The sequence below is a fragment of the Colossoma macropomum genome, unplaced genomic scaffold, assembly GCF_904425465.1.
Source record: "Colossoma macropomum unplaced genomic scaffold, Colossoma_macropomum, whole genome shotgun sequence".
Classification (NCBI taxonomy): Eukaryota; Metazoa; Chordata; class Actinopteri; order Characiformes; family Serrasalmidae; genus Colossoma; species Colossoma macropomum.
The window spans coordinates 26872149-26888176 of NW_023494805.1; the positions used below are offsets into that span (position 1 = coordinate 26872149).

At 36.8% G+C, this 16028-nt stretch overlaps 1 protein-coding gene across 1 annotated transcript; it reads right to left on the reverse strand.

The window, feature by feature from the left end:
- Positions 1 to 8150: 8150 nt before the first annotated feature.
- tm4sf5 (transmembrane 4 L six family member 5) lies at positions 8151 to 13875 on the reverse strand. The gene is made up of 5 exons (XM_036596903.1): positions 13472 to 13875; positions 11875 to 11955; positions 11009 to 11154; positions 9253 to 9442; positions 8151 to 8623 (listed from the first exon to the last, which is right to left on the reverse strand). The coding sequence occupies exons 1-5, from the start codon at positions 13643 to 13645 to the stop codon at positions 8606 to 8608; spliced, it is 609 nt and encodes a 202-aa protein (XP_036452796.1). The 5' UTR covers positions 13646 to 13875; the 3' UTR covers positions 8151 to 8605.
- Positions 13876 to 16028: the final 2153 nt, after the last annotated feature.

Consider the following 16028-nt stretch of genomic DNA (forward strand, 5'->3'; position numbering starts at 1 on the left):
GTTCACTTTTTAAGCACTGGCTGTTTGGCACTGTGGTGTTTAGAACAAATTAGGACTCATTCCTGGCCTGTAATGACTTCAAATAATTTTGGTAAGAATTTGGCCACAGAAAAGCTGGTCTTAGATCCCTCATTAAGATCATATTTTTTATTTTTGTGTATATATCTTCATATGTGTGGTCATTATATGAGCACATGGCTGTGTGTGTAGTATCAGAAGTTATGCAGTAGCACTGTAATATGGTCAGATTTGCTGTCTGAGCTGAACAAACCTCACTTTATTCTCTCTTAGGGCTGTAAATTTCTGAAAAAGTAGCAGTAAAAATTCTCTCCACTTGGCTGTTCTGCACTGCTATTGGCAATGTCCACCTCAGCTGTAATTCTCTCTCTCTCCCACCTTTATGGCTTCTCGGTCTCCCTCCTTCATCCACGCATCTGTTTTATTTTGCCCTCTCCTCTCCCTTTTTCTAATTTCGACAGCCATGAAAGTGGATGTGGGTGAAGGACAGTTTTGGAGTCGTGAAGTGGGACATTATCTCTCAGTGACACACATAAGTGAGCAGTGGATCATTAACCAAGAACTGTGAGCCTTTGATAAAGAGCAACAAAGCAACTAGTGGCTGCCCTTTAGTGCTTCAGTACTGAGAAAGGACTGATCTCCGATCAGTGTAAAACAGAAACTTTTGGAAAGAAGGGTCAGTATTGGTTGCTGACAGTTAAAGGGGAATTTGAGCTATTCTTCTAAACATCTGTGTAATTCAATTGTTGAGATGTAATCAAGGTCATTCAGAGTGGTTTGATGTGAAATGGTTCATTGTAGAAAAACTTAAAGACTTAGATTTTTCACAGGGAACCAGGGGTCATGTCTACAATGTAAATATAGCCATTTTATTTGCTATTCAAAACAAACAGTGAACCTACAGATGTCTTCTTGGTTTTCTGAGCCAAAACCTTCTCTCAAAACTACTGTAAAATATTAACTTAATTTCAAATAATGCACTTCACAGATCATAAAATAACACCTTCTACACTCAAATTGTGCAATAGAAAGCAGTTTATATTCAACCATAAGCTGTATGACTCTCCAGCTAACGTTTAGTGCACTATTTGTGTGTAGAGGCCATAGTTTCATGACATATGCAGTGCACTATATAGGCCATGTATTTGTGAGCATTTCATGTAATAGCTGTGAGGGAGCTTTTAGAGTTATTAAACTCTTCAGACATCTGGTTCCTGTCACAACCACTGTGAACTCAGTGAACACTGTGAAATATCAGTGATTTAATTATGCAGGAATTTTGAAAAATCAGCAAATTTCTCCTTTAAAGCTGCTGCTAGAACACTTGTATACTGAAAACAGAAGTGACTCAAAAGCAGTTTTAGACAATTATGGAAATTCTCCTTATGCAATACGCTTGACCTTTCTCAAGGCAATTCATTATAACTTGACCAGATGAGATAACCTCAACATTGGATGCAGTGCACTATAATTTATACACCTCACCAATGACAAAAGGCACTATTTATATTTATCACGGAGGTCATTAACTACACTGTATGTTCTAATCCTGTCACTGTGTGCTACTCTTAAAACAAACTTCTCTTAGCTAAGAACCTCCACTGAAGACAACATCTGAGTTTTGTAGTTACATTGCATGACCTAAAGAGCTTAATTTGTCCCGATCTTTGAGAATTTCACTCCATGCTTTTTAAAAGAAAGTATTTGTGCCATGATTGAATATGTGATCTTTGACAGTCACCTTCAGCGAATGACACATGTGGTTCCCTAATGGAACACACCTCTTTCCGATCCATGAGCACCTATTGGCAGCTGCAACTGTAACTTAATTAACGTTCCGTTACTGACCAATCAGAGGCCATTTAATAGCTCATCCCCGGTGAATCTTTGGCCCTCCTGTTATTTAGAAAAAGGCTGCCGCTGGAGTCAGATAGCAAAGGATAAGAATAGCAACTCCATAAACATAAGTAGTAGTGTTGGCAGACAGAAGGAGGCTGCAATCAGGAAATTATACACGGTCATGTGGAAAATGATCTCCTGCAGAGATTGAGCCATCTAAGATCATTACAGTCAGAATGCAATACGTAAAAACAAATCTCATTACCAAAGGAATGATTGATGTCTTTTATTTCTTAATCAACCTTGTTCATTTCTCCTTGCTATAATCAAGCAAAATGTGTCTGGTTGCAGCCTCCACTGAGTTTTTTGGAGCAGTGCTGTTAAAAAATGAACTTTGGAACCTTTGAACTGAACCGAGGAACCTTTCAATGGATTACGCTTTAAAGAACACTTTACTGTGAAGAACCTATTTAAAGTTTAAAGAACATTCATGCTATGTAAAGATTCTCGAACAAATGAAGTTTTTTTTCTACACTTTCTAAAAATAAAGATGCCAACAAGGATTGTAGAACCAAGAGAGTGATGACAGAACCCATTTTGAATGAACCAAACTTTTTAATTGATGGATCCTTAAAAAATAATGTCTGTAAATGAGATGTGCAAGTGTCAATAACTAATCTAATCTCTCCAACTCAATCAAAGTTTTTCCCTGGAACAGTATGACCAAGGCAGGAACCATTTTGGTACATTTACATCCAAGTGCACATAGATATAAAGGTACCAACAGGTATTTGTGTTTGTCAGAGACTTATAGGATGTAAAAAAATCAATAAAGCCCAAAATGTATGTTTCTACGTTGTATACTATGTTGTACAGAAAGCATTTATCTGTCGGCTTTGCTTGATGGTGAAAAATGACACATATGCTTCTTATTTAAATGAGAATTCCATTTTCAACATTCCTGCACAATTAAATTCTTAAGATGTAAACTAAGTGATTCAGTGGTTTGAAGTGAAATGCGTTGTTCTTGAGAAATGTACTAAGTCAAAATTGCTTTTAGTGATAGTGATAGGAATTACACGTATACTCTCAGAAACAAGGTACTAAACTGTCACTGGGGTGGTACCCCTCGTGTGTGAGATGGTATCCTCAATTCTAGGTCTTCAGTATCTTTAGATAGGGAACATATTTGTACCATATTTGTGTCCATTGCGATGGTGTATTTTTAAGTTGCATCGAAAAACTTTTTTTTTTAACACATTTAAAGTCTACTCATGGTGGAGAGGAACATGCATGGCATTATATGGAAAAATATGCCACAAATTTACCACTTTTCAGAGTTACCACTATTTTAGCATTAATAACATTGTTTTTGCATAAATTTGCATCATAAATAAAATAGCTATCTGTAAGTTACTCTAGAATGTACGATTTCACATCAAACTACTCTAAATAACTTTATTTACATCTGAACTACACAGATGTTTTTTTTTTCAAATAGATGGAATTGCCCTTTAAGATTACCAGTGTAATAAGTGTTTACTCCTTCATGCACGCCAGAGCCTATAGCTGTATTTGTTCCCAGGCTGTACTGAGCTTTGGAACATACAAAGCTATTACTGGCACAGGCCAGCTCAAGTCGCCTCAGTCCAGTTTTCCAGTCATGTTACCCCAAATTGCCCCCCTTCCTTTTCTTGGACCCCCCGCCCCTGCTTCCTCCTCCTTTGTCCTTCTCTTCCCCCTCTCAGCCACCTCCTTCACTTGTTCCCTCCCTTTCATTCAAAAAAGAAATATTTTTAAAGAATATTCCAATATATTTTTTTTTACATTCTATTAACATATTGACCACATGCTGCAAAATATTCCATCTTACTATGGACGAAGATGTCAGATTAGCTCTGTTGCTTGGCTCAGTGTTGCACAGTCAGTACATGTGCAGCTCCCTGCAAGTCCGTGTTGAATACCATCCTATCTAGCACCTGTGATGTGATGTCTCTCCTGAGGTATTAAGTCACTCTGGGAGAAATGTGTTTACAGTGTGGAAGGTTTATTCCTGCACCAGTCAAAACATGACAGTGCTTGTATATCCACATGCATAAGGCCAGCACAAATATGTGTGGAGTATGTTTAAAAGTACCTTTCTGGAAATAGCAGTGTGTTTTGTTTTGTTTGGGTTAAGAGCTGCGGTTCTACGTGCCATTTTGAGATCACAGTGGAGTACGACAGTACACACTGCTACTAAGCACCATGCCAATACGGTCCATCGGATTCATTCATGTGTTCTAACTGGTCTGCTCCAGTTCTGCTCTGTTCTCCTCTGTTCCGGACTGCATTGTTGGGGTTTGTGTATGTTTTGCGCCTGCACTCTCTGTGGGTTGTGAGGCCTGAAAGGCTGCGTAATTGGCAGAGTGGTCAGACTGAATTAGTCTGTTTGAGTACACACCAACTGTCACTGCTGCTGGTCTGTTCCTTTCCTCAATCTGACCCAACACGTCTGCCTTTTTTTTTTTTAATGTTTTTCTCTAGCTCAGCCCTTCAGCTCTTTTGTCTACACTGTCTTTCACCCCTCTCGTTCCCCTCGTCCTTAGCTGTGTGATCTGAATGACAAGAAGCATAGAATGTCTTTTGGTGTCATTCTCTTTCTTCCCGCTTCAGGGTTTCTTCAAGCCCCTTTTCACTTCTTGCTTTGGCTTGTTTTCTGCACTCGTTTCTGCATATTGTTCATATTTTGGAGCATTAACTTGCCCAGGGACATCAGATGAAGAGTAGACATTCAGCAAAATCTGGCACATTTGTATCTTAGAATAATTATTAGTATGTGTTGACACTGCCAAACAAACAAATTGTCTATGTCAAAAGAAAACCTTGAAATGATAACTTTATAGACATGAAAAATGTTCTTAACTTTAATGTAACAAACTTTTTAAGTCATTTTTCATTTCTATTCGTTCATGTTCTCACAGTATTAAGGGCTGCTGGCATTATGAAATAGTATGGGCAGTTTGGGTAGGGTGTTTCCAGGAGTTGAAGCTTGGGTTGAAAAAATCCTTTAAATAGTAAACATGCCTTACATTTTTGTCTATATTCAGATAATTCTTAATAACACGTAATTCATTACTCACATGATTTAGTCTTTAAGATTCCTGTTTAGCTAAAAGGTTTTGTGTTCCAAAAAATCCAGATATGATGCGTGTGAAAGGTATGTCAGTCAAACATTCTTGGTCTGATATCTTTTTCAAATCTATATTAATCAGTTTTTATGCTCTTCCTACATCATTTTAATGAAATAATGAGACACAAGGATCCTAAAGATGCCCTGTCAGAGCAGTTAAATGTCATATTTTTGTCACATGGCTTTTAATCAAGCTATGAAAGCGAATCAAACGCTATATATCTGTCAATGTATTCATATGAAAAATGTGAAAAACAGACCATTCATTAAAAAAAACAACTTGTGCGTTAACACCAGTGACACACAGTCATATGCAAAAGTTTAGGCATCCCTGGTCAAATTATGTTTTTTTGATTTCCTAAATGAATATATGTACAAATGTTCTCCAATTTCTGCACATTTAATGCACAATTACTGTTTATTTGATTAATTTAACATACTGGGGAAAAAAGACAAACAAAAAATGCAGCCTGTGCAAAAGTTATGGTGCATTTTATATTTTAGGGTTTTCTTTTCAACATATTAAACTAAGTAAATAAATAAATTTAAGTTTATTCTCTGTAGATTCTATGTGTTCATGTATTTTCACTTTCAGAAAACCAACCAAATATGTACTTTGACTAAAGGAATTCAAACTTTTGCATGGTTTTTAAAATAACATGTTTTTAAAAATGCATTACACATTACACATTAAGCTCTGTTTTCAATAAAAGTGTTAACAGATGATGCTGAGAAATACCATAAGATATTTTGTTTTAGGAATTTCATTTTTTTTCCATTAAAATCCACGCTGTTCAGAGAATGACCCATTAACAAAATTAAAAAGTTGTTTTTCTTATGGCAGCAACAAAATAAAGCAAATTAACTCCTTAAAATCCCAGCTTTATTATATTCTAAGGCTTATTATTCAGCAACTGCAGGTACTTCAGTGCAGACTGGCTGAGCTATTTTTAGTTTATAGAAGTGGATAATAAGACTTTGGGCCTGCCGGTGGGCCGTGGCCATTTACGGGGTTAAAGAAATGTATGCCTGAATATTTCAAATGATAAAGCACCAAACCGGTGCTACCAAAGTGTTCAACCTTTTCTGCTATGCTGATCCAGCTGGTCCCTTAGTTAAATAGGGGTCTGCACCTGATCTGAAACAAGACCACATTCATTCAACTCATATGACAAACAAGACGTCCTCCTGACCACATATGGCTAAAACATGCAAGGTATGTGTGCATTTATCAGTTGGTGAGGCTACTTCAGCTTGAGTTGGCAGGGTTCTGTAGTGCTGGGCACAGTCAGGCAGTAATAGGGTGTTTATCTTCAGGTTAGGTAACAATTACAGTTCACTGGTGCTGTGGCAACAAAGATTATATGCTTAACCTGAGCTCATGATCTGCAGAAGCATCCTCAGAGTGGAATCACTGATCTAGGACCAGGGTTTCTTCTGCTGTGAGGTACTGAGTGTTGAAAAGCCTAACTGATTCAGGTACAGCTCTGTGAGATACCTTATGATTACAGGCTCTGCCCTTAGTGCTGAGTACAGGTCAACATTTCATTTTATCTAAGAATAGCATCACCTACTCAAATCTTAAAGGAATATTCTGCCATTTTTCTGTTTAATCTGCAACATCTGTAGCATACAGTTGACAATACACAATAATTTTGATACATTTCCCTGTACTTTCCCTGTAACCTCTAAAAGAACAGAAAATCAGTCAACATGACACGCAGGTTTAATAGGAGCCACTGGGCAGGTACTGAAGTGTTTTAAGTTCACAGCTTTTCTGCTCTTTCTTAATAAATTAGGCAAAACAGACATAGCAAATAGAGATTAGGTTGAAAACATGAGAATATTCACTGATTTATCCCAGTTCAGTGTAAAATTATGTGTTTTACAAAATTACATTAGTACTGGCCTCCAGGTTGTTTGTACAGATGCAGATGTCACTTCCACAACAAGAGTGCCTGGCCTTTGACCCTTCTTTCAAACAAATTCCAGTTCATACTGGTGTGGAGCTGAAAGAGTGAAAGCACTGCAAAGGCATTCCAGTAAATAACAAGCATGAGGCTGTTGTGTCCACTTAGTTCCAGTACTCAGCGCAATTATTAAGAACATTCCTGCTGCTCGAAATGTCCTCATAGTTTCAATCTGCAGATAACAAAATTAGTGTAGTATCACAATTATAGAATTTTGAAAATAACACACTTAAAGAGCAGTTTAATTTCACTTTGAGGCCTGGATTACGTGATTTTAAAATTGACATCAATGAATCAGCACCTGCATGATGATAAAGCATATTTTGAATGTTCCTACTGGTTTCTAGGTAAGAACTGACAACTGAAGCTGAAGTAGCCTCACCAACTCATTTACAGTGTTTTTCTATTTTTAATGAAGCATTTTAAATGTTTACTTGTTTATCATTTATTTCATAAAGTATTTTTCAGTAAAGGAGAATTCCGCAAATATTCCATTATTTCTGTATAATACAATGTCTAAAATGTAAACAAAATCTTTTAGAGTGGTTTGATATGAAATGAGAGGTAATTCAGACATCTATAGGGCATCATGTATAGGGTAGAAGACAATGTATAGGGCATCATGCAGCATATTCATAAGCATTTCATGTAACAACTTTGTGTGATGGAGCTTTTTATATTTTATAACGTGAATTGCTTATGAATCTGCTGCATGATGCCCTATACATTGTTTTCTGATCGTTTTGAGAGGATTTCAGCCTAAACTGTCATGTTTTTGATCCATTCATGTTGGAGAGGTACATGCAGGGTGTTGTAAGGCAGAACAGGGCCCAAAGAACAGTTTGTCAAGAACTTTTTTTTTGATTTTCCACTATTTTACTGTCATCATTATTGCATATAAAACTCAGAAGGCATTGTGGTTTTGGGTGGTTAATTAGAAAATAAAAATCCCTTTGTCAGTTTTATTGTTTGACCATTTGGTAAAACTTTGATTACTTAGTTAATCATTAACATAATCACTGTATTAGTTGATTAATAATGATGAAGCCCTGGTATCAAATAGAATCCTATTGTAATGGAACTTCTTGGGCTGTTTTTCTTACCCAGCCTGGGAAATCCAAGTATAGGAATGATTCACTTTCAGTCAATAATTCATAACTCTTTCTGATGTATTCACTTTAATAATTAATGATAACAGCAACATAAATAGTGTAGTACAAGTTGCCTTTGACGATAGATGCTTATGTAATCATACAATGTCAGAAGTTCAGAGGGATTCAAAGGAACACACACTGAAAAAAAAACTCTGATTTCCACATTGCTAGAGTGCTTTGGGACTACTTGTCATTAAATGTATAAAAATTGATCTTTTGGTAAATCTGAAGCACAATACAGCTATAATTTTGAAATATAAATTTACAAAATCCTATTTCAGAATGGATATTTATCTATTTACTGGTGCTGAATTAGCATATCTTCAAGTTGTAAATATGGAAGCTGGTGTCCATACATGTACTTACAGCATAAGTATAGTGCATACATGTATGTAAAAAAGGAGTCTGGCATATGAATGGCGTCATAACTCATCAGCCATAAAATCTTCTTTTCACAATCCTCCATCATCCTGAAAAATAGTAAGAAATATGTTAATTATTAATAATTTGGCATACAAGCCCCTACTGTCCTTATTAGTGTAACTAAGACCTATAAAAAGCAATACCTTGTACTTGGTTAAATAGATCAGGCTTTCATTTTTGTTATACTTTTTCAAGAAACACAAAAAAACAAACAAAAACAACCCACTATCATAGTAATATGAAGTTTTAAGCCCCAGATGAAGCTTAGGCCTAGACTAAAATACTTCATAATGCTTATTTACCATCGTTACTGCAATTACTGGACACACATTAAGCACTGCAACTGCAATACTTAATGTATGTCCAGCCCTAAATGAGCCTAAATTATCTTTTTTCCATATTTACACTTTAAAAAGTCAGCCAATGGCAGAAAGTGCACTCACAGAACTGAAGTACATAAGTGTAGAGCCCGCATGTTTAAATGCCTTCCCTGTCACTGTATGTATAACTATAAAAGTTTAATCTTTAACCCTCTATTGATTCTTTGGCCATTTTGATTTGGTGTCACATGTCAAATTGCCCTAAATTTATCACTAATAAATGAATTCATGCACCCAGTCACATCTTCCTGGTAGACCAATATGGAACATTATAAAAGCACTGCTATAATGTTTACCTCTTTGCTGTTTCTGCAGTCCCCACAGAAGCAGCCCAGGCAACCATTGATGACCTGGATGGCGAGGAGCACCACCTGCACCATGCCCAGCCCCAAGATTATGGAAAAAAGAACGATGTGCCAAAGAACTGCATTCTCCGGGAACACGCAGACAGACCACAAAGATTTATCCACCAAGTAACTGCTGTTTCTGTAGAGGATGAGAGAGAGAAATACAGTACTGTGCAAGAGTCTTAGCCATCTGAAAAAATTAAATGTAAAGCTATTTTTCTATAAAGCTATATGCTTACTGCCAAGACATTAGTTTTAAACAATATTCTTGGCTGCATAAAGAACTTTTGTACAGGACTATATATACACCAACCAGCCACTCTATTATTATTAAGTACAGTGTAAAAGGGGCCTAACAAATTATGTAATGGTCAGGATCCCCACAGAACCACCACAGAGCGAGTGGATATGACACAGCAGTGTTACTGGAGACCCCTGTCGCAAACTATGCAATGGTCAGGACCCCCACAGGACCCCCACAGTAATGAGTGGATCAGACAAAGCAGTATTACTGGAGATTTTAAACAGTGTTCACTCACTGTCCACCCTATTAGGCACCCCTACCTTGTTAGTCCACCTTGTATTCTAACATTACATCAAACATGCTTACTGCCAAGACATTAGTTTTAAACAATATTCTTGACTGCATATAGAACTTTTGCACAAGACTGTATATTCACTGACTGGCCACTTCATTAAGTACACCTACACTAATTGTCCATTTTATCAGCTCCACTTAACACGTGCACATTATAGTTCTACGATTACAGACTGTAGTCCATCTGTTTTTCTGCACACTTTGTTAGTCCAATTTACCCTATTCTTCAATGGTGAGAACCCCCACAGGACCACCACAGATCAAGTGGACCAAACACAGCAGTGTTACTGGAGATTTTAAACATTGTGTCCAGTCACTGTCCTCTCTATTAGATACATCTACCTTGTTGGTCCACCTTGAAGATGTAAAATCAGAGACAAAATAGAGAAAATAGAGCCAATGTGCTCAATGTCAACCAACTCAGCCTCTATACACCAATATAACATGTCTACTCAGAAAAAAGATCGTAAAAAAATTACATATTTAAATTATCTTCAGGGTAAATATTTAGGTAGGTTTAGAGCAAAATAATTGAACATGTGCTCTAAATGTCCTGTCTACAAAGACTTTACAACCTGATATAATAGTGCTCAAATCAGCCTGATTGGGCTACAAAATTCAGGAAAAGATATGAAGGATTTAGCTTCAAAATGCCATAAATGTTCTCCTTTTTCCCCAAGATGTATGTTGCTGAGAGTATGCTATTATAAACAATACCATGTTTATAAGAGAAATAAATGTGTTTTTGATGAAGTGTGTTGTACATCCAATAGATATATTTATATCCTAAATTATTACAGGTAAATAAACCATATTTTGGACTGAAACTCCTCATGTACAGAGAAATGCATCTGCATTAAACCACAACAACATTGATGAGATCCACTGCTACAGATCCATCTAGTGGCTACAGTAAAAAGTACATTTATCTGATAAGCACCTGCTGTTTGTATGTAATGCTAGACATTATGATTTTCTAGGCAGCAAATTGCTGTAGAAGTTCTTGATGGAATTAGCATCAGTTGGGAATTCAACCAAATATATTAATGCTAACCTGAAACATATAATTAACTGTTTTTGTTTGACTTTAGTTTAAGGCTCAGTTACCCTTGGGGTGCATCCTTAAAGGGGTACTCCCAGGTCTCACCGGACACTCTGCATTTTGGTCCAATAGCCAGTCCTGCAGATGCGACGCTGGTGCCGTATATCGCCCCAATCAGACCAAACGCAGAGGAGAACACAGAATTCAGCATCTGCAGACACACACACACACACACACACACACACACACTTGTAAGATTATCATTACAATGAACTATGTATTAGTACAGCTACAGTCATATGCCGAAGTTTGGGCACCCCTGGTCATTACATGCTTTGTTGATTTTCTAAGTGAAAATAAGTCTCTCTACAGAGAACTCATTTCTGCACATTTTAGTGCACAATTACTTTTTATTTGATGAATTTCTCATATTGGGAGAAAAAAAATAAACAAAATGTGGCCTGTGCAAAAGTTATGGCACATTTTTATTTTACATTTTTTTCAATATTTTAAACACAGGACATAACACAACTCGCACAAAAATGTCCTAGAGAGGATATGTTAACTTATTTTTACTTAGAACATCAACAAAACGTAGCACAGGGGTGTTCGAAGTTTCGTATATGACTATAAATAGCCTACCAGTATTCTCAGCAACTAACATTTCTTTCAGCTCTTTCATTTTTCAAATGAAAGCTGTATTTCATGTGAAATCAGAAAAAAAGCACCTATGGGTGCATGCTTTGTGTGAACTCTATTACTCATTTACAACATGTATTGATTTGTGCAACATTCCACAATTCAACAATTCAAACATCAGTCCACTTTCTCTACACTCCTTCACAGCTACAGTTGTAGGTTTCTTTTGTTCATTTCTATGCTGAGTTCAAGTTTTCTTTGTATTTTTCTCTGCTAGAACATGTTCACTCACACGGCAGCGGTTCCCACAGCAACCTTTCCCGCAGCAACCCTTGCCCCCGGCTCTGATAGCGGAACAGCTTGGACACAGCATCTGATGGACAATAAATGATCACTGAACACAAGCACAATAAAAGACTTTTACAACATCATTTATGACACAGTGTTTAATAATATCAGTTTATGCAATACCATGTGATGATGTCTGTGCTGTGTAGTGGGTTGATACATTATATACCTTATCTAATCTTATTCTATATTTGTCAGATTACCTCTTTTTTCAGGGTTTTTACTCCAAAGTGCAAGGGCACTTTAGCCTTATGGGTAGGGTGATAACAGACCATTGTAGCTCAGTGTGACGCAGGGATAGCAGCCAGCCAGCCCAGACACATTCATATATGTTTGTACAAAGATGCACTGTAGAAAAGATGTGTTGTTTTAACTTAAAAAAACCAAACTGATAACCTGGCTACCTTAAAATTCTGAGTTCATTGAACTATTAAAATAGTAAGTTTACATTTGGATTTAAAGCATTCAGCAGATGCTCTTATCCAGAGCAGCTTGAAAAAGTGCTTTGTTGTCCACTCAGAGAATGTATCCTAGGTTGTACAGACAGGTTAGACCCCAAACTACCCTTGAGTTAAGAACCTGTCAGAAACAAAAGCCAGTGCTGATACCTAGAAGGAGGATACATAATTAAGACAGAGCATAAGTGCAATACAATGCAAGTTGTTAGAACAATAATTTTTGCTTCTTACTTTGTTAAGTTATTTGAGGTTTATATCTTACGCAAACTCAGTGAAGGTTTCTCACATTTGTAAGCAAACAAAAATGGGTTTCCTTAGTAAATTTTTATGTTTAGGTTTATTATGGAGATTACTGAGCAATACTGTATATCATTGCTGTCAGAACAAAACCTTTATCTCCATTTTTGTTGTTTTAAATGTTTTTTTATTTGAAAATACCAGCTGCCCTTTACAACATGTTAAGATTTCATGATGAGTGGAGCAACAGAAATGCTCCAAAGCTGGAAAAAAAATTGTTCCTTTAACTTCCATTCAAGTTAAGGATGTTTTTTCTTTTTCTAGTAAAGTTACCATTTATGTGAGCGTTTGCTACAACGTTTATATATATATATATATATATATATATATATATATATATATATATATATATATACATGTATATATATATATATATAGAGAGAGAGAGAGAGAAGTATAACAGTAATTAAAGAGCAGAAGAGAGAATCATAGTAGAATCATTTTTAGTTGCCTAAAGAACTTTTACAGATGGATAGTTCAGTTGATGTTTTTTAAAAAATTCTTCTCATTAATGAGATGTATGAGTATGAAGAACCATTTTTTAAACTATGAGAAACCTCCACACAATGTAAAGCTTCTATACCAGTTAAAGGGTATTCCTAGGACACATCCGAGTCTAGAACCATTTAGGAACCTTTTTAAAAGTGTATTTCTATTTGATTTTGGTGTTGAAGTAAGTTAACAATATATTTGTTTCGAATGCAGCAACTGAGAAAGAGTAAGACAGTGGTGAAAAAGAGGAAGAACAAAGAGAGAAAAAGAGACTGAGAGTGAACCATTACTCACAAACAGTCCTCCACCGAGCAGTCCTCCCATGAGCCAGACCTGCGTCGAAATCTGACTGGTCTCCAGACGCTCACCATTGGGGAAGAACAGCAGCACGTTGGCTAACATGCATGCGAACGCTGAGGGCAACAGGATCAAACCTACTAACCGCGCACACTTTCCTGTACAACACATCTCTTTAGGATCTTAGATTAAAGAATCGATATATATATATATATATATATATATATATATATATATATATAAAGACCAAAAAAGCTGTAGAACAAAATTCACAGCTAGGCTTGATGCTGTGCCCAAATAAAATCAAGCAGAGTTTCTAAGACCGATTGTGCTGCTGTTACTGTGCCAGCTATTGACAGGCACAGTGGTGGGGATCTGACTGAAACTGCTGGATGCCCTTTGATACCTGTTCATATTTACTGCTCTACTATCAGTGCCGTTTATGGGTTGTTAACACAAGACAGTGTGTGTGTGTGTGTGTGTGTGTGTGTGTGTGTGTGTGTAATGGGAGGGATTCAGTTGAAGTCAATGCTAAGTGATATAGAGCTGATTGATCAATCTAAGGTGTGTAAGGACAAGGTTTCCTTAAGGAAGACTGAGTCAACAGGGCCTATTGCTCTATAAAAATAGATTCTAGTAATATAAAGCCTTAATCTGACCTTAGATAGTGCCAATTGATTTATATTGTGCTTGTCACATTAGAACTAGTCATTTTTAGATGCACAGTTTTTCAGCCAACTGTCAATCATTTTCAGACAGTCAAAATAAGCTATTAATGGAGCTATACTTTAGTTTTAGTTAAAACTCTTAAAGATTCCTGTAAGATTCTTTTTACAGAACCTACTACATACAGATGCTGTTTGGTTTATTGCAGGGCCCAATCCTGGTCCTGGAGATATACAACCCTGGAGAGCAGAGATCCAAAACACCTGGCTCTAATATCCAGGTGCCCCTGAAGGGCTTCATTACCTGAATCAGGTATGTTAGATTAGGTTTGGAGCTAAACTCTGCAGGGAGGTAGATCACCAGGACCAGGATTGAGCAACACTGGTCAGGATAAGAGAGGTGTTATAGCTCAGTGTTTCTACGCATTGGTCCTGGAGGCCCACTTCTCTGTACTTTCTAGTGTTTTCCCTGCTTCCAATACACCTGATCCAACTAATCAGCTCTTTAAAAGCCCATTATGGAGTTAAAGTGGCTGTGTTAAAGCAGGAAGAGCACTAAAATGTGCCGGACAGTTGGCCCCCAGGACCAGGATTGAGAAACATTGTTATATGTGATAACACTACCATGAAAATTACTTGAAACCACTGCTTTGTAATCGGGGGTTTCAAAACGTTAATATCTACATCTGAAAATTTTAATTTCCTATGTGGAGTACGTTCTCTAAGAATGCACAAAACTGAAGAAATCTTTTAAACTGATCAAAATGCTGGAAAATATATATCATTGAATTCAGTGTTTTTGGTTACATTGGTTACATACATAACTAAAACAAATCTAACATGACTGTTAATAAAAATATGGAAATTGCATGTAATAAAAAGACAACCCAATTATTAGTTTCCTAGTGACAACCAGGTCCATGTCAATTACTTTTGACTCTTGTTTTATCATGATTGGCCAGTGTGTGAGCTGATGACCTCTGGCCTCCTAGGGGCGGTGTTGGGGAGTTGACTTTGAGTTTGTTCAGGCGACCAGAGAGACCTGTATTCTCCGTCTTCTAAAGATTATGATTTACTAAAATGTTAATATTACCACAAGTAAGTAATAATAGCTTTTTAATGCGTGTAATACAGTGTTATACAAATTTTAAACGCCCAGCGCTAATAATGCGAGGTCAATGTTGAGATAATCAGTGCAGCTAACGAGCTGCTCTACTTACGTTAGCGGCGCCGCCATCAGGCCCACCCGAAGTGGCTAAACGAAGCTAGAATACATAGCTAAAATACAGTTTATTAGATTTTACACCACCACTTCCCCATTACAGTTTTTGTGGTTTAACGAGTTCCCACACACGTCTCATAATTTGCACTCGGGAGCTCTGTTTTTATTATTTTCTTTTCCTGTCAGGAGTTCGTTCCCCTGCGTTAACTATGCTAGCTAGCTAATTAACTAGCTAGCTAGGAGAGGTTAACCTAGTTAAAACTGCGCAGTGAAGAGGAGGAAGAAGAAGGGCCTTTTGCACCTTGTGCAGGTAAGACATTTACGTGTGTTGAGTATTAATGTTAAGATAATCAAGTGTTTTTAATATTTTATGCATTATGTTGTAAAACGGCACATGCTGAGCTATGCAAAGTAAGCAAATGGCGTTAAAAATTTCTGACTAACAACTACTGTTACAGTTCAAAGTGAAAAAGGGGTGATTCAGGAGTTAACGGCCATTTCGTGTTTGAGTCGAGGAATGTTGAACGTTTGAAAAGCCGGATAACGCTGTAATATTTTGTGATCATAAATCCTGGTTTTGATGTGTATATTCTTTGTTCAACTGAAAATGTTGTCGTTAAACTGTTAGGTTAAGTTTGAGTTTACCGCCTGTATTTGGTATTTTTTG